Genomic DNA, 27,938 nt, shown 5'->3' on the forward strand with positions numbered 1-27,938 from the left:
CATTTCAATATTAACTATCATGATAATTTTAATAGCATCATCAACAATTATTTTTGTAACTACTTCCTCTTTATTGAAGCGTGTTTTATTTCTGCGTGAATGAACAAGAAATGTCAACAATACATCTTTTGAATGTATTATTTGGCATTATCTTCATCTCAAAAGAATAAACGCTTCACTAAATAATAGCATATTTGTGTAAAATTGGTTATAGAAATATTTCAAATTCAACTGTTAATTAACTTGAACCATAAAGTACGGATATTATAACAATAATAATAACGACGCGATGAATCATCTGAACTGTCGATTGTGATTGGTCAACTCACCTTCATTGCACGTACGCCCGTTCAGATGGGAACCAATCTTGAAAGAAAACATAGTATTTTGTGTGGTTTTTGGAAACCCAGTTAAAACCTAGGATAATAACATTAAATATTTAAAGGCATACCTCCAGTGTACTAGCTTCCATTCCTGTGGCGACATATAAACGCATGAATTGATTGGTTGACACCTCAGATTCATCAGATTTTGTTGACGATCGTACTTGATTATGTACGATATGCACACACTACATCCAACACCTGCACAAAAGATAAGTTTACCATTCGATATAAAATAAATTCACTCAGTTTGAAGCTATGTTTAAAACGAGAAAACAATTAACGTAGGCTGTACACACCGAAAAACAAACATTCGTGTTGGTGTTGTCACCGCCTGGAAATAGAGGAATTAAAACGAATATCTCAGTAAATAGGCCTACATATCACACCTAATAACAAACATTCGTGTTGGTGTCGTCACCGCTTGGAAATAAAAGAATTAAAACATACATGCCACCCCTGGAACACGTGAAATTCCATGCAAATATGGTCACCTGTTACGTAATGAATATGTTGAATGTGTTGCGTTGTTTGTAGGATCAACGTACGTGGATTTAAAAAGAAACGAAGCAAATAAATGAGTTACGATATTTATGGTTTGTATCTAACTAATAATATTGGAATAATGGGATTTCTTAATGCGTACCGTTTAGTATTATCTTTAAACGTTCCTCACATTTGTTCCTTTAAGATACTCTGACCGCTACTAAGGATCACGCACACAGTCTCGATGTACAGTAAGTAAAATAGGTTACAAATGGTACGTAACATTCGATTTTTTTTTCGTTTCACGAGTATTTTATACAGTACAATCCTTCCTTCGTAACATTCCTATTCAGGGGACACCCTTATTGAACACTTTCCGTGGATTGAATGAGGGGATATTTAACTGTACAGACAATCCTTATACTTAAGGGGATATCAAGGGGGTACTGTGATGGGTCCTAATAGGGGTTCTACTGTATGTTCCAGCATGGAGGTATAATAATACCTCCATGATGAAACACGCATTAAAAATACTCACTTTTAGATACTTCGTGTTTTCGAATCATGAAAAGCACGTCTCTCTATGTAAATCCACATTTTGTGCAAGAATTACTTGTGTAACAATTATAAGGTGTCTAATACACCAATACAGGTCCTACTTGCAATTAATGTTATTGTATTTTTAAAAAAACAACCATTTATTCATTAGGTATATATTTGTTTATTAAAAAAGGTTTATTAAATATTTGAAAAAGTTTACATATTTCAATTCACTATTTAATATTATATAAATACTGAGTATGATTACATTTTATACATGAATACACATCTATTGTATAGTTTTATTAAATAAATATAGTTTTATTATTAGTTTTACAATGTACACAACTATCATATAGAATTGACTGCAGTTCGATTATATTTTATTTAATAAAACATTTTATGATTTATTAAAATAATAATAATAGTAGAATAACAATGTTTTGTCTATTTACATATGACTAATTAAAATACAAAAATATATTTTATATAGATACAAAATAAATGATATAATACTTTTATTGTTAAAATAATGTTTATAAAATAGGCCCTATAATAATGTATGCATACTATAAGTACTACGTACTGCAATGAAGATCTAAAAAAAGGACTCATTTCAAGTCTCAAGCCTGGCAAGAATACAAACATCTTGACATTTAAAATCACCCCTAAATAGACTGCCCTCTATCGCGTAAATGTCACAAAAGACTTTACAATAATTATTCTTTTCGTATTACTGTTCATATCAATAGTGGATGTGTTGTCCATGTAAAAGTGTCTATCTAAAAGTAACCATTACGATTGTTCTGGGAAAATCTACCACGTTGTTGTCGGTAATCGTCACTGCTTGTATCTGAGGCATACTCCTGAAAATCACAAAAACATTATTATATTCATATGAGAAAACACAGTTAAGTTATGAAAGAGAAGCCTTGCATCGTCATATTAGGCTTGGTTCCTGCTAGGACGTACAGCAAGCGAGTTGACCAATGACGACCGACAGTTAGAATAGTCCATCGCTTATGATTGGTCAAATTACTTATGTTGCGCTTGCATCGTAACAGACGGTTTAAAAATCGCTGTCATGCATTGTAACCACTATTTAAGCTTGGTTGCAGCTAGGACGCACAAGCGAGGAGTTGACCAACGACAGCCGAATAATCCATCGCTTGTGATTGGTTCAATTACTTGCGTTGTGCTTAAATCATTGTGCTGCGTCCTAGTTGGAACCAACTTTTCTACTCGACAGTAATAAGAAAAATGAAAAGAAGGTGGAGAGATAACATCAAGAGATATCTGATTACTGCGAACTGTTTGATAGCTACAGACAAGAGAAATGGAAAATGATGATTGAGAAGGGTTACATCAACAGTGGGTGACGTAACCCATGATGATGATTATGATGATGATAATGATGACTCACTCTGTAGCAGACTGTAAACGGATTGATGAAAGATCATGAATACTCAAAGGTTTCCTATTATACAATTCAATATTAAAATGGGTTGTTAAAAAAGAACCCAGGCCTACCTCATAAGAGCTGGCTTCATTCCCTGTTACAACATATGGCCGCATGAATTGGTCAGATGAGACAGAATCATATTCCCTTGGCCGATTGGGTTTATTCGAAGTCTTCAATATAAATGGAAAAAATAATAGTTATAATCTTGCTAATAGGCCTACTTCATTTGTTTGAAATCACATGTTAAAACAAACTGGATGGACAACCCATGTAAGGGTTACGCATTGACTGCTGGTGTCAAATAAATAAATAAAAATATTAAGAGGACAATTTCCTCATAAACGACCGAGAGCTAAAAACTATGGGCAATCACCATTCAGTCAGGACACACCACTATTGATGGATACTTTGGTGTCCAAGTCCACTTAATGGGGGTTCTATTCTACTGTATCTCAAAACTTACATTAAAATACGTCGAATTCCTGATAACATTTGCTAGATGAGCCATTCTATCTGTATCACTTCTATAACCCTCGGCGTAAGAAGACATCGAGAGTCTGTCATCATCTCTCTCGGGTAAACGAAGACCGGCTGCCGGATTTGAAACAAACCGACCTTTGACATGGTGTTTGAATATCTCCTGTCTTCGTTTACGAATGATGAAAACAAAACAGGTGAGTAAGGAAAGGACGAGGAGAAGGAAGAAAACTATGACGACGATGACGATAATTGCTACCTGTAGTTCCTCGGCTATGAAAAGAAAATGAAAAAAAAATCATTTATTCCGTATGTAGACCAGTGGCCTTAAAACATAAACATTTCTTAGTGTGCCAAATAACATTTTCGTTTCTTAACAGCACATACAATAACATTTGCTAATAACTTAATCGTATTTGGTTTTCTAGATTTAAATAATAAAACAAATTAGAAATATAATTTAGAATGAAACGATTTCTTTTTTGATTATATAATGGACAGTTAAAAATAAGATGAAAGACGTCCTCTACTTCTCCTCTGATACCAGTCTACAAATACGTTCCGTTATACGTTACCAAGTATAAGCAATCATTGATAGATTCATATTTTGTGGTATAAACATAAAAATGGGATCTGGGTTTCTGGGTAGTCTAAAAATAAAATTCACTTACTCTCTTTTTCACATTGATCTCCGCTATAACCTTTCATACACCTGTATTTAAAAGACATTTTTGCAAATTTACTTAAGAATTGTTGAATAATTAAATTGCATCAAGTCGTCAATTGATGACGACTATGAAACATTACTTAACACTGGGTCCTGGGTTCACACAAATCTTAAGATCTCTAAGTAAATCCAGTAACGTTTCATTTTGCAATGAAGATACTTACAGGCATTCTCTTGTACCTTCAACAACTGAACAATTTCCGCGATTGTTACAGTAGGAGTTATCACAATTTTCACATGCATCACCATTAAATCCATCAAAACAACTAAATAAATAACAATATGTATGTGAATAATCTGTCACTCATAATTGAAACAATAGATTGTTTTCAGGTACAGTTATTTTGGAGTAATTTACTATCCTTTCATTTATTTCGTCATCAACAAATAGGCCGTACAAACAATAAAAGAGAACAGGGTCCTGGAGGTAAGGCGTAAATCAGTGTGGCAGGATCACCTAAAACAACAGTCGATTGGCTCTCCATAAAGAAACAGCAGTACTTACAAATTGTTAAATATACAATATTTAAAAACGTTACATGCATTTTTGGAATAAAGTTAAAATTGCATGTCAAATAAAGCAGTACAACACAAACCTGCATACAATTTCTTCTAATGTACTAACAGAGCAGTTTCCATTTTCGTTGCAGCTTGAACTTGTACAGTCAATTGGAAGGTCTGAAATACAGAATAGTAGTAAGTATATCTGATTCTCGGCGGTTCTAATACTAATCCAATACCAAAACAGAGGTATCAAACATACTTTCAAAACAATCATCTTAACGATTTTCTAAAAATAACCCAAGCAACTATGTTTACATAACTTTTGTCGTAAAAGTCTATTCCAGAGATAAAAATAACAGTTTCGGAATTAATAGCCAAAGACTCACATTTTAAGAACATCACATCTTTACTATCTTAACTTACTGTACAATTACCTCAACATTCATACATTTCTATCAATGATACAATGGTAAAACATATGAGGCCTCTGATTTAGGAACTGTGGCCTTCCAACGCTGGAGGCATTGGGCGTTTTTAGCCTTTTTCGGCATATTATTTTAATGTCTGTTTTTTCCTCCGGGCACTGCTCATGGGCCCCCATAAGCTCTGGGGCCCCTGGGTTTAGCCAGTGAGCGCTCATAGCCGTTACACTTCCAAAACTATCAGTACTTACTATACACAACCGCTTCATAGTTCATATCTACTCCTATACTGAATCCATCAGGTGTCGAAAGAACACTGTGAACTGTACTGTTCAACAGCATTGTCAGAAGTTCGTCTGCCTCATGCTGAGTAATATCAAAGAAATCTAACTGGTATACAACAATTATACTACCACTCTTGTACCCAATTATCGAACTTCCGAAAAACGTATCCCCAAGAAGTTGTTGGTAAAAGTAGTCGATCTAGAACGAATACCAATGTATGTTTGTTACAATGTGCAAATATGTACTGTTATGTTACAGCAATGTTTCTGATATTATTGTTGTTATACAACATCAATGTTAACGATTCTTTGCAGTATCATTAATAGTGGTAAACTGAAATTTAATTCAATTCCGTTTAAAATTACTCAAAGATTGAGAAGAATGTACATACAGAACTACATCAAAATGACAAAACACAACAATGAAAACATGTGCATAAACATAAAAAGTTAAAATGCCTTGTTAAATTAATTATAGTATTAATTACATTGTTATACACACATATTCAATGGTTCATGCATTTAATCTTTAGTCTTATACCACATGGCATTGTATTGTTAAATATTAGAGACTATTTAGAAACATTTGTTTTTTGGGGTAGTCATTGAAATTCAACTATAATATCCCATATAAATTCCTCGTATCCCCACAGGGGAGTGCCCCACCGGAGGTGCTGACCGGTCGTGGGCGACCAATGTCTTTTTTTGTACATCATTTTTGTTGAATGTTGTATGTACCATACATTTAAATGCATTTAAATAATGGTTACCAAACTGACAAGCACTCGCTTCTTTTGGTATACTATTAAATATTGTAAATGTAATTGTGAATAAATGTGTAATATAGATGAAGTATTCTATTTCTTGAATAGAGTATCCCTCTAAGGTATGCATACTTACAATTGTAGTAAAAGTATTGGAATACTCTATATACAATGCTGATGTAGGATCTTCAAGATCTGGTGTAAACTCTACTTCAGATCCATTCAATGTAACGGCAAGAATTTCACCACGGTAGGATAAAGCAACTATATGCAAGACAATATGATGTTATCTAACATTTAATTCAACATTTGTTTCAACATTTATTTCAAGATATTCAAGATTCAAGTAATTGTATTGGTCCACTTAAAAATGGAAATCATTTCAACCAAAATCAACATATGTACATTTACTAAACAAATAAAACAACAAATTGTATTAAGAGAAATCAAAAGCTTGGGAATCGTCATAGACAGCAAAAGTTTGTTCTTTTTGCATTAGGATTCAATGAAAAAATATTGAGGGTCACTAATAATCAGATTCGGCTGGTTGGACCACCCTCGTAAAATATTTTTGAAATGAATAAAATAAAATTGGGAGCTGAACAAATAGTTTGTGAAATTACCGCAATTATATTTTTTAAAACAACAAACTTATTAAAATGTCACATGTCTGGAGTGTACGTTAAAAAGTAATACATACCTGAACATTGAGTGTTTACTGGTACATATCCCGCTACACAATCACAGCTGTAGGCCCCATCTGTGTTTACACACACTCCGTTAGTGCCACATATATCAGGGTCTGTACATTCGTCATTATCTATCAAATAGAAATATGTTATAGGCTAACTTTTAAACATAGAAACATACTTATAGGATTGGTCACTCCTGCTAGACAAGAGTTTCCCATTTCTAATCAGATAAAGCAAAGTGATTTTATCTATATTGGTAACATTTAGTTTTAATTGCATTATAACTTACCTGAGCAAACGTCATCTACAAGGCTATAACCAACTGCGCATGTACAGGTGTAATTACCCTCTGTATTGTTACACACTGTGTTGACGCCACACACCTCAGGCATAGTGGTACATTCGTCAATATCTTAAAAAAAGACAAATGCACAGTAATGCTTGGAAATTAATTATGTAAAAGTAGTTACATTATTTATTATTGTAATAATGCACGAAGAGAAGTTTATGTAATCACTAGGAATTAGGACGAAATAAAAAATTGAATAAAAAACAGCTGAACATACCTGAACATATATTATTTACTGGTACATATCCAGATACACAATCACAGCTGTAGGCCCCATCTGTGTTTACACACACTTCGTTAGTACCACATATATCAGGATCAGTGCATTCGTTATTATCTAAATCAGAGACATGCACAGTTATAGGCTATGGTCTGTTATACATAGAAACATGTAAGTTAACTGTAAACAAAATATTATTATATTGATAATTAGGTTTATAAAAAAACTTGTACTCTAACAATTTGATATGTCAGGAACTTACCTGAGCAAACGTCATCTACAAGGCTATAACCCACTGCGCATGTACAGGTGTAATTACCCTCTGTATTGTTACACACTGTGTTGACGCCACACACCTCAGGCATAGTGGTACATTCGTCAATATCTTTTTAAAAAAAAAGACAAATGCACTGTAATGCTTGGAAATTAATTATGTAAAAATAATTTATATTTATTATTGTAATAGTGCAATTACGAAGAGAAGTTTATTACTATATGTAATCACTAGGAATTAGGACGAAATAAAAATTTGAATAAAAAACAGCTGAACATACCTGAACATATATTATTTACTGGTACATATCCAGATACACAATCACAGCTGTAGGCCCCATCTGTGTTTACACACCCTTCGTTAATACCACATATATCAAGATCAGTGCATTCGTCATTATCTAAATCAGAGACATGTAAATATAGGCTACAGTAAACGTTACATAAAAAAACATGTAAGCTAACTGTAAACAAATTATTTTAATGTAATAATTGCTTTCTTATCCACATATTTTATAAAAAAAAAAATTAAAAATTCTTGTATAGTTATCCCAACAGTATTCTAACAATTTGATATGTCAAATCGACAAGTGAACTTACCTGAACAAACATCGTCTACAAGACTATAACCCACTGCGCATGTACAGGTGTAATTACCCTCTGTATTGTTACACACTGTGTTGACGCCACACACCTCAGGCATAGTGGTACATTCGTCAATATCTTAAAAAAGTGTTTTATCGTTATGCTATTATAGTACAGTAGTAGGCTAGAGAACAGTACTTTCACTATTAGCTATATGACTGGTTCATGAACATAGGACACACAATTCTCCCAATCATATGTCAATTGTTATATACTACCGAGACTACTACTGAAACTGAATTTAAATAATACTTAATCACAATCAACTTTTTAGAAACAGATTCACACAGAAATTGATATTTTCCACAAGATCGTATTAGCTTACTTAAGATACAAAACAAAAAAAAGTTTCGACTAAAAATATAATTTCATGAAAACAGATGTTCTAGGTATATATTGTATCTTATATCTCATTTGGTTATAATCTTTATATGGTAATATTGAAATTAGTATTGTGATGGAGTCATGAAATTAAATGATTGAAAAAATAGTGTAGTATAATAAAGGCATGTACGAAACGAAACAAAATACTGCATCTTACCGGCACATTCTCCTCCTTCTACGTTCATCATATAACCCGCTGTTTCACATAAGCAGATGTAACTACCCATCGTGTTCTGGCATGTGGTGACCTCTGGACACAGGCCATCGACCCGACATTCATTAATATCTGAAAAACAACATTATAATTGTACAAAATGTAACAATAATAAGTAAAAATACATCATGATCTACCCTGTAAACGTGTTATATAATGAAATAATTTTCCATTTTATAATATTTAAAAATAAACTGAATCTTGAATTTTCTTCACTTACCTTGACAGACGTCATCCATATCTAAGATAAAGCCAACATCACAACCACATGTATAACTACCCATTGTGTTGTTACATGGTCGTGAGTCTGGACATGGGTTATTCATACATTCATTAACATCTAAAAGAGATTAATCAATAAATCAATTTAATATCAGAATCTGAAAATATAAAATTTATTGCAGAATTATTCATAGCAAATTGTGATTGGTTATCACTAAGATGAAATTCAAGAACGCACAACACATTGACCAATCACAAGCTATGGATCTCGTGATTGGTTCAAGATGTCTTTGCATTGTATCCTGTTGGTCCCTAAAGGCCAATTCAGATAGCATCGTACGACGAGGCCCGACGAAACGTCTTGATTCGTTGGTGAGTTAAATTCCGACGCCGACGAGTCGTCTTGAGATAGCGTCGGCCGTAGGTCGTCGAGAACTATAATCATGTTTATTTTTCTCCCGACGAGAAAGTTGGGTCTCGTCGTACGACGCTGTCTGAGTTGGCCGTTAGTTGCGTCTCACATAATGGGTGAAAAGAAATGATAAATGATACACTTTACCATCACATGTGTTGTCATTTTCGCTGAACAAATATCCATCGTTACACTGACAGACGTAACTGCCAATTGTGTTGTTACACATAGCATTGTCAGGACATGGGTTGTTAGTCATACATTCATTGACATCTAAAAACAAGTAGAATATCAATATGGTATTAAAAGAAAAATAGAAGTAAAACAAATAAATAGGAATCATTCAGTAATTTACTTTGTCCATAGAAAGTAAATATTTATTCTTATAATCAACAGCCTCATATTTCGATGGGCAATTTTAAAAAGGAAGTGCTCAGATTATAGTCACGGCATAGAGCAGTTATAACGCACATTGCAGATTGGAATATAAACGTGTACCATTCAACAACCTAGAACGTCTCACAAATTGATATTTAAAATCTCTAATCGTTAAATGGTAGAACACAATGCATGGTAGGCCAACATGATACAAAATCGACCAATCGAATGGCAATAATATACTTCAGGTGTGTAAAGCTCTGTCAAACTATGAAACTAGTTTGACAAAAATATTTGGGCACATTACATTTCGTTGTCACATAAAGTGTAGAAAGAGCTTTAGGTATGAAACATCACTTACCGCTACATGCATCCTGTGCTTCGTTGATTTCAAATCCATTAAAACATGAACTACAAACAAACATGTCATTTCCTGTGAATTCACAAACTTCGAAAAACCTTTCTCTGCAATCATCAGTACCATCAAAACAACGGTCGATTACTGGAAAAGAAAATGGATAATAGTATTAAAGTTACTATATGAGTATTTGTTTGGGTTTCCATATTGGGCAATACTCAGGCATTGCAACACAAGCACTATATAGGTAGGTTTCCCTATTGGGCAACACAAAATTCTCAAAATGGTTACAAAAGCTGGCTGTGCAATATAGAAAATAATGCACGACTTGTAATACAAAAGCAGTCAATCAAATTCCAATGATACACTTAGGATACACTACAACTTTCGCACCACTTCAGAATTTAAATACACCGAGGCGTAAAAATATATATTTTTTTACACCATAGTGTGTGGTTTTATAGGCTAAATAGTGTTATATTTACTTGGCTCGGAAACGTCTGTAACATTGGTGAATATTTTACTGTTTGGTGGTAGAATATCATTATCTCGTCCTGTTAGACCGTCAAGGAACGCTTGTAATAACTGGGAATCGGTAATGTTTAATGTTACGTTAAATGTTACAATAAATGTTGCCCGTATGCCATCAGGTGCACTTGAGAATCCAGTGGTTTCTGTGCCATAGTACTGATTTGCATATACACTCATTCTAAACAAATCGTCCATCTATAGAAATGTAAAAGAACAGGTGTTTAAAGGATGAATATGCAGTGATATGATACACTATTTAAAGATGCACCAAAAACTGGATTGAAAAAAATCAATTATTTACCTGAAAACATGTAATTTAAAGCAAAAATACATAAATTGTCTGTAAGACAATGATTTTTGGTTTATATTAACTGTTTCTTTTGTCATTTTATAAGTGAAATAATTATTTGTTACAGAAGTGAATAACTTTATTAAAACTGCAAAATTCAAATTCTGATTTTAGTAATCTTCATTTTTCATGTCTTTTGGGGACAACACACTGACCATACGACTTTCACCTCTTCTAAAGTGGCCCCTTCATATCGAGTGCTTCCACTAAAACGGCACTCATTCATTCATTTGCCCTGTCCAGGGCCTAAGATAGACCCATACACCAGCTAACACACTACTCTTCCAAAAGATGCAGATAAACTGGACCTCAAGTTTGATGCCCTTATCCGAGACTTTAACCATATTGTTTATTATTCTTACAACAGAGACACATACTTGTTCAGGCCCTATCGTTAAGACTAAAAACATGTAGAACCATACTTACATTCATGGAAATAGCTGAACCAACTTCATCAGCGTTCAATGAATCAAAGAACATGCTTGCTTGCAAGCCTTGAATGTATTCAAAATCAATAGCCATATTCTTTGCGTTGGCCTCTGTGAATTCAAATATCCAATACAAATTCAACATTGAAAAGAGGGAGGGTTAGGCCTACTCGAAACCTTCTAGCCTAGACTAGTTTAGAGTGAACTACGTGTTTTGCAAGAAAGGTTTTCCAAAGTTTTGTAGACTATAGTTAAACTTCGGCAAACTATCTTGCAGAAGTTATCTATCATGCACCTAGTCTAGTATCGTGCACTAGTTTAAAAACTAGTTTATTTAACTACTAGTAAATATAAAATTCGTTGGTCATGTGATCGTGCAGATAGACAAAAATGACAACCGATTTAGTAACTAGTCTTAATGGGAATCACAAACATAACCAAACAGTGGAGAACTCAATTCAGAGACAAAAGTCCGGCAACATTAATTCTGAATGAAAAACTGTCACGGCCAAAGTCAAGTCTGCCCCCACGTTAAGACTTGATATTGGCCGAGACGGTTCAGGACCGACTTGGATCGAAATTAAACAAACATATAGGCCTATTGATATGTTATTTACAACTATTACCTGTACATTGTCCACTTATGTTGAAGAAGTTTGTTTGACACGTGCAGTAAAAAGCGCCCTCGTTGTTGACACATCGCTCGTTTTTGTCTGTATCACAAGGATTCACCATCTGTCTACATTCATCAATGTCTTGTAAAATAAGCAATACATATTATGTAAATACGCACAAATACCAGCAAACAATAGCAATGCAATAACTAATAATGATAATAAACACTTTCGGATCCATCACAGTACACAAAATACATTCTCTCAGTCAGTGTGTAAATGAGAATCTCTCAACATATATTGTGGTCATTTAGAAAAGACATTGCTACACACTCTGAAGTAGAATATGTGGAACATTTGCTAATATTATTCACTATAGGCGCAGAATTCAACACGTTCCAACTAGTCCCTGCATCTGGATAACCAGTGTATGTAGATACAGACGTCTTTAATAGTATTGTGGTGTATTCATATTTACTAAAGGGGACGCCTTCAGGATCCAAAACCAAGTGTCCGTTAATAGGTGTGTGATTTACCAAGGTGTTCTCTGAAGGAGTAGTGAAAACTGTAGTGTTAAAGTTCTGTCTACACTATCAAACTTTATGTGAAAAATATGTGATGTGTCCATATGAACATGCTGATGTCATATCACTACTATATTTGGACATATCACTACTATATTTGGGCACATCATACTTTTTTGTCAAACTAGTTTGATAGTGTAGACAGAGCTAAAACATATTTTCCCCCTCATTCGTTTTACGAAAAAGTGTCTCTTTTAGTGGTATCCCATATGTTCCAAAGGAGTGGTTACTCTATAAACACAGGACAATGATATTATTGAACGTTTACATTTATTATAGGTTGATGAACTCTCTTACCTGAACAATTAAAGCCATTTCCTTCAAAGCCTTCAATACATGTACACGTATATGAACCATCAGTATTTGTACACACAGCGTCGTTAGAACACGAATCAGTGTTATACGCACACTCGTCGGAATCTTGTAGAAACATTGAATAAAAAAAATAATAATAACAATAGTTGTGTATATTCAATTACATTTTTTACTCTATATATATTTAAATATATTTCTTTATAAAGTTTACGGCAGTTTTGAGACTTGGACTAAAAAGAGATTCAATATGTACACTCTTAATTGTGCAATAACAAAGGTAGCTTGCTTCTTTAGCAACTTTAAGTAGACCCAAAGTCAAGTCATAAAACTGTCTACCAACAGTACACAGTGTCTTCATATGATGTATTTTCCAAAAGCTTATTATTAGGAAGCTTTCGATTTGTGACCTACGCATTGATTGTCGCCTAGAAACCTAGAAACAACGACAATGTGTCGAGGATTGAGCGGCCGGGAAGCACGCCCCGACTTCTCCGCGTACGTACAATGAATTAACATGTTCGTAGGTGGCGAGTTGCCTTCGTAAAGCTCTCGCAGAATAAATTAATTACCTTGGCATTGTCCCATTCTCGCGTTTCCTCCTTCAGCACTGAAATAGCCATCATTACAAGAACACGTGTAAGATCCCTCAGTGTTTATACAGAGAGCATTTGTATCACAATTATCAGTACCACCCGTACATTCATTGACATCTTAAAATAAAACAATGCAACATTTTTGATAAGAGAATAATTTAGAAATTCCTTACACTATGTTTTTATGGTTCTCAAAGTTTTGACTTTGACAGATAAATATTTTGGCACATATGGCGTTTCATACGTATACTACTTGAGCTAGAAGGGACCCGATTTCAGGTTCAGACAAACACCGAAAAGCTTCGAAATAACTACAGACTTGGAGCAAGTCTAGGTTCTCCCATACAATTAAGCTCTTTCCAGCTGGGACACTGAATGTACAGAATTATGTGACTTTATGTTTTTGTCGAAATTACTGCTGCACTGTTTTTTTAAATTTGTTTTTGTCGTCATTTTAACAGAAAATAAAGTATCGTTTTATTCTCACCAGTACAATCACGACCAGATCCTTCAAAACCCATATTACAATCACATGTGTAAGATCCATTGTTATCTGTACAGCTGGCTAACTCATGACAATCGTCAAGTTGTTCAATGCATTCATCTATGTTTACACAACTTATAAATCCGTCACCACGGTAACCATCGTTGCAAGTACATATGTATGATCCATCTGTGTCTTGACATGCAGCGTTTACATTACAAGGATATATCGAATCCATACATTCATCGATGTCTAGAATAAAAATAGTTATTTCAAAGACAATACATAAGTTCTTTTTTTCTCTTTTAAAATAGCAAATTGCTAAGGATAACCATAAGCGAATTCATTCACTATCCTTCTTAAAGGTGGCAATCCTGTCCACAAGACAAGCATACCAAAATGCTCCACTTAAACAAATTCATTTACAAGTCTTTATATTAGATGTATGTTATAATAGAAATCTGAGGGTCGGTAGTTAAATGATGTAAAGCTCCGTGTACACTATCAAACTATTTTGGACAAAAAAAGTGTGAGGTGCCTAAATGGTAGTGATATGTCCAAATATGGTAGTGATGTGACATCATCATGTCCATTATGGGCACATCATTTTTTTTGTATTTACTTACCGATACAATCGCCTGCACCATCAGTGGTGTAACCGCCAAGACATTCACATTCATAGGATCCTTCAGTATTGTTGCACACGGCCCGACTATTGCACGTATTCATTTCCAAACATTCATTCACATCTGTATGTGTAAAGTTAATAGTTTATTCTATTCAATGCACAATATATCTAAGATATTCTTATTATGCTCGAATAAGGTTTATCGCAAATAGCTTGAATTCAAGAGGAACTTCATTTTACAATGCATGATGGGAAGGGTTTGGGAGCAAACGTCACGACGCTTACGTACAAACACCAAATCAAGTACGTATGCGTTGTTACGTTTGCTCCCGAACCCTTCCCATCGGAGCGTCGCGCACACTATTTGCGATAAACATTATTGAGTCATAGGCTTACTGGTGTTAGATCAACTGTGAACAATTTATGCCTTTCGTTTGTGCAATTTGATGTATTTTTCTTGTAGTTTTATTGTCTTTTATTGTCCTAATTATGCCAAGCAAAATGAATTTCCAATTTAAGTGGACCAATTAAATTTCTTAAATGTTGAATCTTTCTAATCCTGTCACTAATACGGGTTTAGAAGAGAGTATTTTTACTGTCCCTGTTTTCATTTCATTTCTTACCAACACACATGATTTCATTCCCAGAGAATCCTGATTTACAGACACATCTGTAACCTCCCTCTTGATTCATACACTCGGCATTATCAGTGCAGTTATACAGTTCTGGTGACGCACATTCATTGATATCTGAAGAAGAAGAAGAAGAAGAAGAGTGAGCATATTGCATTCCAGTGATAATAATAATTGTCTTTTGTACAACGCCTATAGCCAAAATACATGTTTCTCTAAAGCGCTAGGACAACAAGGCACGAACGAGATATAAATTACGTCATATCTTCATATGCTATTCGAAAGAGATGTGTTTTCTGCAACTGTTTGGAAGCTGTCAATAGAATTAGCATCTTCTTTATTCAAACTTCAGTCAAAAATAATAAGAAACATGTTTGTAAACAGGCTCTTCTTCTGTTCATAATCCTCATATTTCAATTTTAAAAATGTATCCGACGCTGGTTACCTTTGCAGTTTTCTCCAGTAAATCCATCAAGGCAATTGCATCTGTACGTTCCTGGCTCATTGATGCATTCAGAGTTTGCGACACATATACTACTATCAAGACATTCATCAACATCTGTTTGAAATTAAAATATTATTTTATATGAAAATGAAACTGTTACATAAAATCATTATAGATATTTTTAACAATAATTTGTAACATTGAACAAATATTGGAATGGTCGAACGTTTAAAATCTCTATTGCATAACCTGATAGCTGAATATACATGCATCTAAATATATTTTTTTAACGTGGGTATGGAGTAATCTACCCGATATGTTAAGATAATATTAAGAAATTGAAACAATGGTTTAAAATCCCAATTATAACCGGATTGCTGAAAATTAATGTTTCTAAATCTATTTAGAGATCCAGCCACTGATACCCACAGCATTGTCAGTAATTATTAGTTTAACCTGGGATAGAGTACCTGATATGATATGATTGTATTAAAATTAAAATTGAAACAATAACATGCCTTGACAAGATCGAAGGTCGGATGCCAGGTCATAACCAGTGCTACAAGAGCAAGTGTAACTACCATCAACATCAACACAAACATCCTCACAAGCATTGGCTGTAGTATTACACTCATTTATATCTGAAAAACAAATTAATTAATTAATTAAACAAATTAACTAAATAAACACATTTAAAGCTGTTATTTATTATAGCAGTATAGCATTGTGTGCTCTGATTTGATCACTAATTTATTCTTAAGTACTGTCTACACAATCAAATTAGTTTTTGACAAAAAAAAGTGTGATGTGCCCAAATATGGTAGTGATATGTCCATGGTAGTATTTAAATCATAATTTCCATATATGGGCTCTTCACAATTTATTTTTTCACAGAAAGTTTATTCTTTTATTAATGTTTAATTATTTATTTCAAACAAATATATATACTGTACTCATAGCTGTGCATTTGGACCAGTACAGTTAAAAAGTTGTTAAAGTTATGAAAAAAACTTTATAATATAAATTAAATAATTATAATATTGTACCATCGTGGACAATTTTGAAACTATACTATTTATGTATTCATAAACTCTATTTTGAAGACATTGAACTTTGATAAAGATAATTGTATTGTGACTGATGTAAGCGTTGATTATTAAAGGTTGGAGTGTGTTGGATACAAAGTAGGCCTACGTACATCAACAGAATACAAACTAAATACATGTGTTAAGACTTGTCTACACTATCAAACTTTATGTGAAAAAAAATGTGATGTGCCAATATATGGACACGATAATGTCATAACACTACCATATTTGGGCATACCAATACCATATTTAGGCAAACTTTGTTTGTCAAACTAGTTTGATAGTATAGACACAGCTTAACAATATCTTCCCGACAAACTAAACATACTTTGACAAGTTGTTCCATTAATAAGTTCATAGCCACTATCACAGAAACATGTAGCATTGCCGTTAACAAACACACAGGTAGCTGACGTGTCGCAGGAGTTGGTATGAGCACATGACATTCCGTCCACAACTGAAAAATAATGATAATTGTTAGCTTTTGACACTGTCGTTCGCGACAGATGCCTACCAATATAGGCTACACACATATATATATATATATATCTGGCTGTTTACTTTATCGTTTTGATTTAGCTTTTCGCTTTTTTTATTTGTATCTCCATTGAGATCCAGCCACTGATACCCACAGCATTGTCATTTTTTTCAGTAATTTGCCTTTGGATTTATATATATATATATATATATACAGATCCTGTCAAATGACAATAACTTCAGCTAATTGATATGGTACATATTATTTAACATTGAGTATTTATGTAATATAAAACTGTCTACAATATCAAACGTTATGTGACAAAAAAAGTTATGTGCCCATATATGATGATGATGATGTCACATAATACCATATTTAGGCATATCACACTTTTTTTGCCAGACTAGTTTGATAGTGTAGACAGAACTTAAGTTGCAGTCATAAAACAGATATTTGAAAAGCTATTCCAAACTGGTTCATGCAAAGCCGGGAAAACATGTGTTCTGAAAACCCAACAAAGTTAATCATCTGTCGGTATTGGAAACTACTTCCAGTGTATTAGATAGTAAAATAATACTTCAATTGTCTTGTTAAGGTAACTAACCTGTACATGAGTATTCATCATCTGCAAGCTCGAAGCCTGAAGAACAGGAGCAAGTATATGAGCCATCTGTGTTTTGACAATTTTGACTACATTCATCAATACCAATTTCACATTCATTCACATCTAAATTAAAGATATAAAGGATATTTCAATTTTGGAAATCTTTGATTGTCTATGGTCCAATGGTTAGTTATAATACATTACTTTGTCAACCTTTTTACAAAAGATGGGCTTATTAAAAAGCAGTTGTACTTGATAACAATATCGCAGCAAAACATAAATTGAATAGTGAATGTTTTTAGGTTCTACCGATGAAGGTATAATATATTGGCTAGGCAGCGAATTCCAATGTTCTACCAGTACTTTCTGATCGTTATGGTAGGTCTAGTCAAAAGCTTAATATAAATGTACCTGTACATGTGACACCATCTCCCATGTATCCACTATTGCAATCGCAGCTAAATGTTCCTGGTAGGTTTGTACAGTTCCCATTGGATGAACAAGGACTAACTACACTTGCAGTACATTCATTAATATCTAGAAAAAGAAATAAATACACAATTACACTTCACCAAAATAGCAGGTTTTAGTAATCGAACCAAGGACCTATGGTTTGGAAGATAAGCATCAACGCCCACGAAGCTCGACTTAACCTTTATTATATAAAACTGCAAAATGAACATTATTGAACGGTATTGGGGACTGCATGCACTAGTAAATACACAAAATATCTTTACAAGATTAAAGGGTCTTTCACACCTGTTCGGCACGGTTCCGGTCCGGCGAATCTAATGCCAATGTATCGTTTTCACGACGCTCCACCGGCTATGCGCCAATTGATATGCGCGTAGCCGAATGAAAACGAAACATTGACGTTTGCTTTGCCAGCGCGGGGCCGAACCGTGCTGGAACAGGTATGAAAGACCCTTAAAGCCTGGAGTATTTCACAAGACAAATAGAAACACAGTCACAGTATATACCTGTACAAACAGCTCCTTCTCTCAGATAATTGTTGATGCATCGGCAGTTATAGAATGGGACAGCATTAATGCATTCCTCGAACTCAGGACAAATGTCAGGTGTCTCTACACATTCATCAGTATCTAGAATGAAGCAAAGTAAATAATGGAATACAACAACTTTTTAAAACCATGTTTTTTCAAATAATATTTCATATAACACTATGTACTCGATACCTGAAAGCAGTAGTTCAACTTACCAAAACAAGCCCGACCGTCGCCATCATACCCATCCATACATGTGCAAGTATAACTGCCAAATATATTGGTACAATTTGCATTCGGATGACAATCTGCGATTTCGTCCGTACATTCATCAATGTCATTACAATGTGTGCCGTTACCAGTAAAACCGGATTTACATTGGCATCGGTAAGAACCAACCTGATTAATGCAATCTGCATTCGTGTCACAATCATCTAGATCCTGACGACACTCATCCGTATCTGAAATTGATGTTTAGTTTAACACACATTTTAGTCTAGGTTCTAGACCGAAATTAGTAAAAAGATCTATATTTTGGCACATATGGCGTTTCATTCGTGTAATACTGTGCTTATGTAGTATTCAGACAAAAATCGAAACGCTGACTGGTGGACTAACATAAAAAAGACAATAACTACCGTCGCTGAGGATGGAATTGCTGCTTCGCTCATTACAACTTAAGAAGTTTTATTGTACATATTTTGCTACTGAATCTGGTGTATCCTAATTTATGAATTATAGTTTCAATGTTACGTACCTTCACAAGTTATTCCTGTCCCTGAATAACCATCACTGCATTCACATACAAATTCACCAATAGTGTTTCGACAACTAGCGAACATGCTACATGGAAATATCCCGGTCTGACATTCATTAATATCTAACAATAACATTATAGATATTTGCTATTAACACAAAAACTAATGAATTTTTGTATTGTATTACACAAAACTTGTTACAATTTTTAAAGAATGTAGATAACGCAAGAAACTTGCAAAAGTAGACGTCGATATCAATCTCTTAAAGTAATAAAGAATAAATGTAGCCGTTTCCTCTTCCTATAAGCACAATTATGAGCTGTTGAGTTTAAACGTCATTCGGTGTATGTTCGTAGCGTATCATACAAAAGGAATTTCAATGAGATAATTACTGAATAATTGAAATGTAAATATCTAAATTTTTAATGATATCAATTGCTCAAAATAGCCACAATACCTTCACAAGTTACTCCATCGCCATCATAACCTTCATTACATGTACAATTAAAACCTCCACTGGTATTCTCACACGTGGCACTATCATTACAATTATCTGTTTGTCTATCACACTCGTCTATGTCTGAAAAAGGTAAAATAATAATTATATTTTAAGCAATTCGTTTAAAGATACATTGTCTCCTATAGACTAAAAAATACATATTCGGAACTAAAAGAAGAAGCATTAAATAGAGAAGTATGGAGAAAGAAGACTGCCACGGACGTACCTGCCAAATGGCAGATGACGCGGTATACAAGGTAGGTTATTATATACCACTAGGGGTTATTTCACAGGAAAGGTTCTTCTTACGTTTGTAGAGTATAGTGTGTATAGTATAAAAGGAAAAATCAATCAATGCAGTAAACACAAAATGTGTCATACTTTACCTAGGCAGTCTCTTTCATTTGGATGCAGCTCATATCCAGACCTACAACTACATGAGTAGCTTCCCAGCGTATTCGTACATAGTTGGTCACAGAATGGGGCACCTTCAACCTGATCTTGTCCAGCAGTGCATTCGTTGTAATCTAACATTTGAAATCAAATCATAGTATTCTAATGAATAGTCAAAATACGTATGTTATGATATATTAATTAAAAACATTTAGACAGGAATTAATCACTACTACACCAAGAAAAGCAACATGCGCAATAAACCTCGACCTCTTACCGTAGCAACTGAATCCATCGCCTATTAATCCACTTGGACAGCTCCCACATGTCGCATTCACTTCTGGAGCCATATTGTCTATACAGATAACACCGGTGTGGCAGGGACTTTCCATACAAGCGTCGAAATCTTCAGAACAGTCGAAACCATCCCAGGCCGCAGAGCAGACACACTGTACAACCTTTCAATGAATACAAAATAATCATCATGTTATTTGATTCACATAGACTTATTCATAATGGAAATGATGTGTAATTATATCATTTCATTTTTACTGATTTCACAAAAATACATCACAGACTATACTATTGTAAGAGTCAAACCATTTTCAAGAAGATAACATATTCAATCTAGGAACTCGTCTTCAGCGAGAATTTCTTATATTTGACGTTTGAAGGTTTCAGGTAGTATGATAAACAGTTTGCAGTACACCACATACTGTATGTACTTTCTGGAAGTGGTTTCCTCTCTTGACGACGATAGGAGCACATTGGTAAAACGTCAAGAAGCTCAACAGTTCTTTTAAGAACCACACTTTATATCATATGATAACTTTAAATTGGACTATGGCTTTTACTATGACGATTTCATCCATTGTATTATTGTTGAGCCAATGCGCCATGAGCATACTCTTTTTTTAAATGGAAAACAGCGCAAGATTAGATATTACTATGTCATTTAATGTCATAATGTAGCCTAAATCATTACTTACTGCAAACTTGTCATCATTAATGTCATAATCGTCTAGAAGATCATCAAAGTCACACGTTCCGCCATTGATGCAGCTGCATATACGAACTTCCATTGTGAAGCTTGTAGTCTGCGCGGTGTCACTCACATCAAAAGTAATGTTTACTCTTTCAACATTAGTTGGTGTCCACGTAAATAATCCGGCTAAAGTTAAACATAATGTATGATGAATATATAAAGAAACAGTGAAGAAGGGGGCTGAAAATGGGCCAGAACACTGGGCTAACCTCTTACTCTTACTGAAAGATACCCCCGGGTTCTTTTAAGTGCACACGAGTCAGAGTACACTGAACCTCCAGCTGTATGTCCTATCTGAGAAGACTTGTTCTACCACAATAAGTTTGGTTGAGGAATGCCTTAAATCTGTAGCGATAATTTCTTCTGTGCCTTTACATTTATATTATATTTAATATAGATATATAATATTCCGAGCTTAATTCCTCCACGAGATCCATTTTGGTGGAATAAAGCGTGGTTCCCACTACGACGCAACGCGACGCAGCGACGTATTGACGCAAAGTGCTGTATTGCGTAATCACAGGTGGGAACCGACGACGCAACAGTGCTGCAAACGTCGCAGGTTTGATTTCACGCAGGTGGGTACAAACACAATTATTAGAAGGGCATTTTCTTACGTTGTGTAGGTTGCGTTACGTTGCGTCGCTAGTAATAACCAACCTTCAAGTGGGAACCGACGACGCAACAGTGCTGCAAACATCGCAGGTTTGATTTCACTCAGGGCAAACACAGTTATTGGAAAGGCTTTTCTTACGTTGCGTCGCTAGTGGGAAACAAGCTTAATAAATCATCATTGCATTACAATTGTAATATATTTACTTGAGCTATCCATGTTAAAATCTGGATATTCCATTTCAGTGGAGTATGTTAACACTTCGTTAGTGTTCTCGTCAGTGGCGTTTACTTGCAATATTACAGTTTCATTTACACGAACATACAACTCATCCTCGCCTATCAATACGGGATCACTGCTTTGATCAATAATGTTAAAAATAACTGGTGGTATGTTCTCTGCAAAGATAATGAGACGAATAAAAAGTTATCACTCAGGGGCAATTATTACTTAATACAAATCTTAACAAGGTATTGAGGATTTGTACAAATCCACGATTTCTACCGATGATCAGATGTAAAGTCACTTTTTTCCAATAAGGGCAGCAATATGGTAGGCTTCGTGAAATAAACTCAATATACTATACTCTTTGATGAATAAAGCTCTGTCTACACTATCAAACTTTATGTGACAAAAAATGTGATGTGCCCATATATGGACATAATGATGTCATATCACTACTATATTTGGGCATATCACTACCATATTTGTTTAGCATCTCACTAATTTTTAGGGTTTAAATTATATTTGTTTATGTGGATTTACAATATTTATACATAAGCATTTATATTACAAAAACAGAAGAAAAAAAAAATAACATACCTAATGTTTCTGCATCATTGATATTTGATTCTTCAGTAGCTTTGGTACTTTCACCAATAGCTAGGTTACCCGTTGCTAAAACATCAAACAAACACTCTTTGTTGCCGGCACATAATGCTTCCCCATCTGATAACAAGTTTGTTCCTTTATTTTGTTCTATCAGTTCATCAAGGAACTTAGGCCTAAAAGCATTATTGTTAAATTCGGCATAACTTTCATTCTCGGAATAGACAAACATTGCCTCTTCTTCTGTTAATCTCCCTGTAGAAAAAAAGATCGATTATACTGTGTTAACTATGTTAAAATAACAAATAATTTTATGTGGTGAAAGATGGAATGTTCTGTTGAAAATATAACCTTTCATCTTTCACCTCATGAAATTATTTTAACTATTACACTCATACACTATAATACTCCAAACTACACAAATAATATGAAGACCTAATACTAGAAAGTAACTACAAAACCAATGAAAAGCCTACTTGTTCTATTGCAAACTTCATATGCGATATTATTTCCTTAACATTATCTAAATAACAATAAAAAAAGATACTAAATGAAAAAACTTGGCTATCACCGCCCTCAATAAGCCATTAATGACTTACAGGTATTAGCAAAATCAAATATTTCAGACTCTGATGACGTGTTTGTATCCAAACATAGACTACTTGTTCTATTGCATACTTCATCCGTATTGTTTCCATTCCATACACCTAAATGACATTTTCAGACTTAGTTTATAAACACATATATCTATAGTATAGATTAATTAACGCAATCGAATACTTTATGTTACTGGAAAGTTATATTATAGATAGAAATCAGATAGAATAACAAAAAAAACCATATTTTTTCTTATAGATAGTAGGCAGATTGCAATAACTACCAAAAAGGCCCGTATAGGTTTCCATAGTAGGCAGATACAATAACTTACCAAATAAGCCCATAGTTTTTCCCCATACAGTAGGCAGATACAATAACTTACCAAATAAGCCCATAGTTTTTCCCCATACAGTAGGCAGATACAATAACTTACCAAATAAGCCCATAGTTTTTCCCCATACAGTAGGCAGATACAATAACTTACCAAATAAGCCCATAGTTTTTCCCATGTACTTCTCATCATACTCTACCAATACATCCAGCATTTTCTCAATAATAGAGATTCCAAAGGCTATCCCAGTGCTCCATGAAGCGTAAACTCGTTCACTACTCATTGTCAAGTTGTTTTCCTCTTTTATAAACAAACTAAATGCTGGATCCGCATCCACTGCATAAGTTCCTTTTTTAAAAAAACACAAATTTTATTACAATAGAATACTTTCATTTAAACTCTGTCTACACTATCAAACTAGTCTAGACAAAAAAGTGGTAGGGATATGCCAAAATATTGTAGTGATACGACATCACCATGTACATAATGGCTACATCACATTTGTTGTCATATAGTGTTTGATAGTGTAGACTTTAATATGAAATACAAATGTACAATCAAAATGTATCATTTGGGAAACAAATATTTAAGGAATTGATCATTTATTAGAAGCTCTTGTGAAATATTTTATTAGGCTACCGGTTCTCAACAACAGTTGGATTTATCTTCAGATCAGCCTCCTATAGAGCCTAGTGTCACAGGTGTGGTCCAAGAAGCATAAGGGGTTTTAAAGAAATATTATGATGTATTGTCCCCCTGAAAAAATTATTTTGGTTGAATATGCCATTTTAATGTCACATAATAATTATCTAAACTGGCTGCCAGCTAATGGATTTTCGGTTGCATTTAACCATTTATTTTGTCATTTTATTAGTGAAAACATTTCTTTTTTAGCGGAAGTAATTAATTTGGTTAAAACTACAAAATAACCTATTCAAATTTTCAATTAAATTCAATTAATTCAATTAATCTTCTTTTTTCATGTTTTTGAGGACAATACATCTTTAACATTTTATATATATTTTTAAGTATTAGCTTTTCACGGACCATATAAAATGTACTCAATGGCCGTCTTTGACCCACAGGTCAACAGTAAGACATTTTTTTTATTTAATTAAGTACGATAGTAGGCCTAATTGCAGAATACTTTACCATTTCTTAATGTGTCGACGGTGATCTCAATGGTTTGATTAATCAGGATGCTAATTTCAGTGCCATTGTTGCTCAGTGTGAATTGAACCTATAGAATTTGTCATGAAGGAATACATTTTAGTACATTTGTCACATTTAATCTCGTCAATGGTTAAAAATCTAATGGAATAGTCCAAGCAGGTTGACATTGATATGGTAATCCCGTGTCCAGAAATGTCTAGCAAAGAGAGCAGTGATGAACCGACATAGAAAAGCAAACGTTTATTATTTATACACTGGGTTGGTATCCGGCGAGGCTTATTTTTCCTTTCTCATTTCTTTATTTTTTCCATTACAACAAATGATCTTGATGAAAAACAACTTTTGGTGAGTTGAGGTGTTTAAATAAGACGTGAGAAAATAAAGTATATTAATATACTGTTTAGTATTAATCATTTCTAAATAATATCTTACATCGGTTTCACTTTCTCCTGTATGCTTTCCAACGAAAGAACTAAATATTGTAGCTTCTGTAGATGGATCAGAGACTGGAGGCGTCATTCGGCATTGCAACTGGAACATTCCATTTTCAACATCGGAGCAAAGAAACTCACCGTTACCATTAAACGTGTATTGATATCCATCTTGTGTACTTATATGTGGATCACCAAACATCCAAGCTAGAAACAAGAGTACAGTAGGAATGTTACTAAGCTCATATAGACAACGCTACACATTCGGTATTTCAATAAAGAATTGCATGTTAACATGCTCAGTGGAAAACCGTATGTATCGGGTGCTGTATAGACCTTTCTTCGGAGCGTCATGTGGTATAATTATTATTATTCATTATTCACCAATGGCAAATTGGAGCAAATAAAAATCGACGGTTTACCCCCATACTAACAAATACATTGGATACAGTACGAAATAACAATGGCAATACATAGCAATGAAATTAACATAATGAGAAAGTAATACCTGTAAATACATTTAATACAAAATTAAAACAATGGATGTGTCGGACTTGAAGAGCGTAGAGGGTCTAATCCGAATTTATTAAAAGCTTGAGGTTATAATATGTCACAAAATTGAATATAATGAAACTTACAAATTCGAGGAGGTCTGTAAAACCAGCAGTTGGCTGGTGGTCTTCGCTCTATATACATTCTGCAAAACCTTGGATTTTTAGCCCAAAAGCAGCAATAGTACCGAGGCATGATGTCCGAGGCTAAACAAGTAGGAGAAAATAAGAATGCGTACAGAATTTATTTCCATACATTGCAAAGTGTGCTTGATCACATTTCTCCATAAAACCACCAGGGAATAAAATCTTTTATACATGTTATCATTAAATATACTTACTTATATGTTTAGTATACCGTTCACTATTAAATGTAAAGCCAAATCCAGAGTAAGCATAGCGAATTTCAAAGCTGCTGAAACCAAGTCCTCTATAACCTCGAATCAATGAAAAGCTGTACCACCAGTAACAACACTCAGTTCCAGAAAATGCAAAGTTAAAAGTAGCGCTTTGGAAACAGATTGCGAAATATCGACCTGCAAACAATTGTTAACAAATTATTTTATAGTTTCTGACCAACTTTTTAAAAAGTATCTCTAATGGTTTTTGTAAACAAACACAACTTGATTGAATGTCATATTATACTGTACAAACACGATCACCGTAAAAAATGTCAATTTATTACATATTGTAGAGTGATTCTGATGTTATTCAATGTGTAATTCTGCTTTATATTTCGTTTATATAATATTCTTTTGGTTAATCTTAAGAAATGCACATTCTGGTATAGATGCAGAGTAGATATATTCTTCGTTTTTTACGATAATTTAGTTTAGAACAATACAATACTAGGTATGTGCGCTTTCACCGTGGATAATGACACCTCATTAGCACATTATTACATGATTTCTCGTGGTCAACTTATCATGAGAGATCATGATAATTAAGTCACACTATTTTGTAAAAAGGTGCATTATGATTTGAAACCTATGTATATAATATTTAATCTTACCAAAATTAAGGTAATATACAACAAGTGAAAATAAACTTGATGAGATTCCATCTTCAGCTAAAATTGCATTAATACTCTCACTTCTCCCCGGACCAAAGGCGTTGAGAGAAATGCGAGGAACATAGTTGTATCTGTTGTCTCTCAGTGCTTGTAATAGTCCACAAGGGCATGTTCCGAGACCAATAGTGCTGAAAAAGGTCCTTTTATCCTCGTTATACCAATCTAAACAACGCTTATTCCCATTGATTGTATAGGCTGTATTTGATTCAAAACGCACCGCATATTGCCCTTTTTTGTCAGTATTACCAACAAATTGATCTGGTCGATATTGGTTCAACTGGAAATTTTGACGTCCATATCCCCTAATATTGTAACCAATCAGAGAATTTGGTGTACTCTCTAAAGACGGATCCCACTTCATGCTTTGCTCTTCAAACAAGAATATCCCGAAGGTGTAGAGTCCATCAGTAATAAGAATTGCTTGAAACGTGTTTCGCTGTTAAAATAAAAAGGTGTAAGATATAAGTTGTCTAGATATAAGGAGTTTTGACTAACTTTGTATTTTGCAGATATACAGACCCGTACTAGTATTGAAGCAGTGGCGTAACGCAGAAGCCTGAGGCCTCTGGCTTTGGAACACCAAGTGGCCCTCCAACGCTTTAAGCCTTTTTCGACATATTTTAATGCCTGTTTTCCTCTGGACACTGCCCAGGGCCCCTATAAGATCCGGGGCC

General features: G+C 34.1%; 1 protein-coding gene across 1 annotated transcript; it reads right to left on the reverse strand.

Annotated features, from left to right (window-relative positions):
* Positions 1–1,655: 1,655 nt before the first annotated feature.
* LOC144836995 (uncharacterized) lies at positions 1,656–27,658 on the reverse strand. Its single transcript, XM_078691961.1, has 47 exons — positions 27,205–27,658; positions 26,534–26,728; positions 26,280–26,399; positions 25,643–25,848; positions 25,190–25,277; positions 24,038–24,385; positions 23,709–23,816; positions 23,104–23,364; positions 22,488–22,679; positions 21,613–21,794; positions 20,901–21,081; positions 20,617–20,757; positions 20,189–20,311; positions 19,731–19,853; positions 19,189–19,434; positions 18,950–19,072; positions 18,381–18,506; positions 17,970–18,092; positions 17,216–17,344; positions 16,318–16,440; positions 15,800–15,913; positions 15,346–15,471; positions 14,721–14,843; positions 14,098–14,346; positions 13,587–13,727; positions 13,000–13,122; positions 12,131–12,259; positions 11,503–11,615; positions 10,682–10,922; positions 10,200–10,340; positions 9,608–9,733; positions 9,047–9,166; positions 8,770–8,898; positions 8,184–8,306; positions 7,865–7,984; positions 7,573–7,695; positions 7,308–7,427; positions 7,031–7,153; positions 6,750–6,869; positions 6,186–6,313; positions 5,253–5,484; positions 4,672–4,753; positions 4,240–4,341; positions 4,020–4,060; positions 3,335–3,621; positions 2,940–3,041; positions 1,656–2,275 (listed from the first exon to the last, which is right to left on the reverse strand). Exons 1-47 carry the CDS (start codon positions 27,623–27,625, stop codon positions 2,192–2,194), a joined length of 7,221 nt encoding a protein of 2,406 aa, XP_078548087.1. The 5' UTR covers positions 27,626–27,658; the 3' UTR covers positions 1,656–2,191.
* Between the last annotated feature and the right edge of the window lie 280 nt (positions 27,659–27,938).

The sequence above is a fragment of the Antedon bifida genome, chromosome 3 (assembly GCF_963402885.1).
Source record: "Antedon bifida chromosome 3, ecAntBifi1.1, whole genome shotgun sequence".
NCBI lineage: Eukaryota > Metazoa > Echinodermata > Crinoidea > Comatulida > Antedonidae > Antedon > Antedon bifida.

Excerpts from the sequence above, each read along its gene's own strand:
- LOC144836995 (XM_078691961.1), bottom strand. The coding sequence starts at position 27,625 with ATGAAGTGGGATCCGTCTTTAGAGAGTACACCAAATTCTCTGATTGGT. Across the intron at positions 25,849-26,279 it reads TTACAGACCTCCTCGAATTT|CTTGGATGTTTGGTGATCCA; the intron begins GTAAGTTTCATT and ends TCTTGTTTCTAG. Across the intron at positions 18,093-18,380 it reads AGATGGTGTCACATGTACAG|ATGTGAATGAATGTGAAATT; the intron begins GTACATTTATAT and ends TCTTTAATTTAG.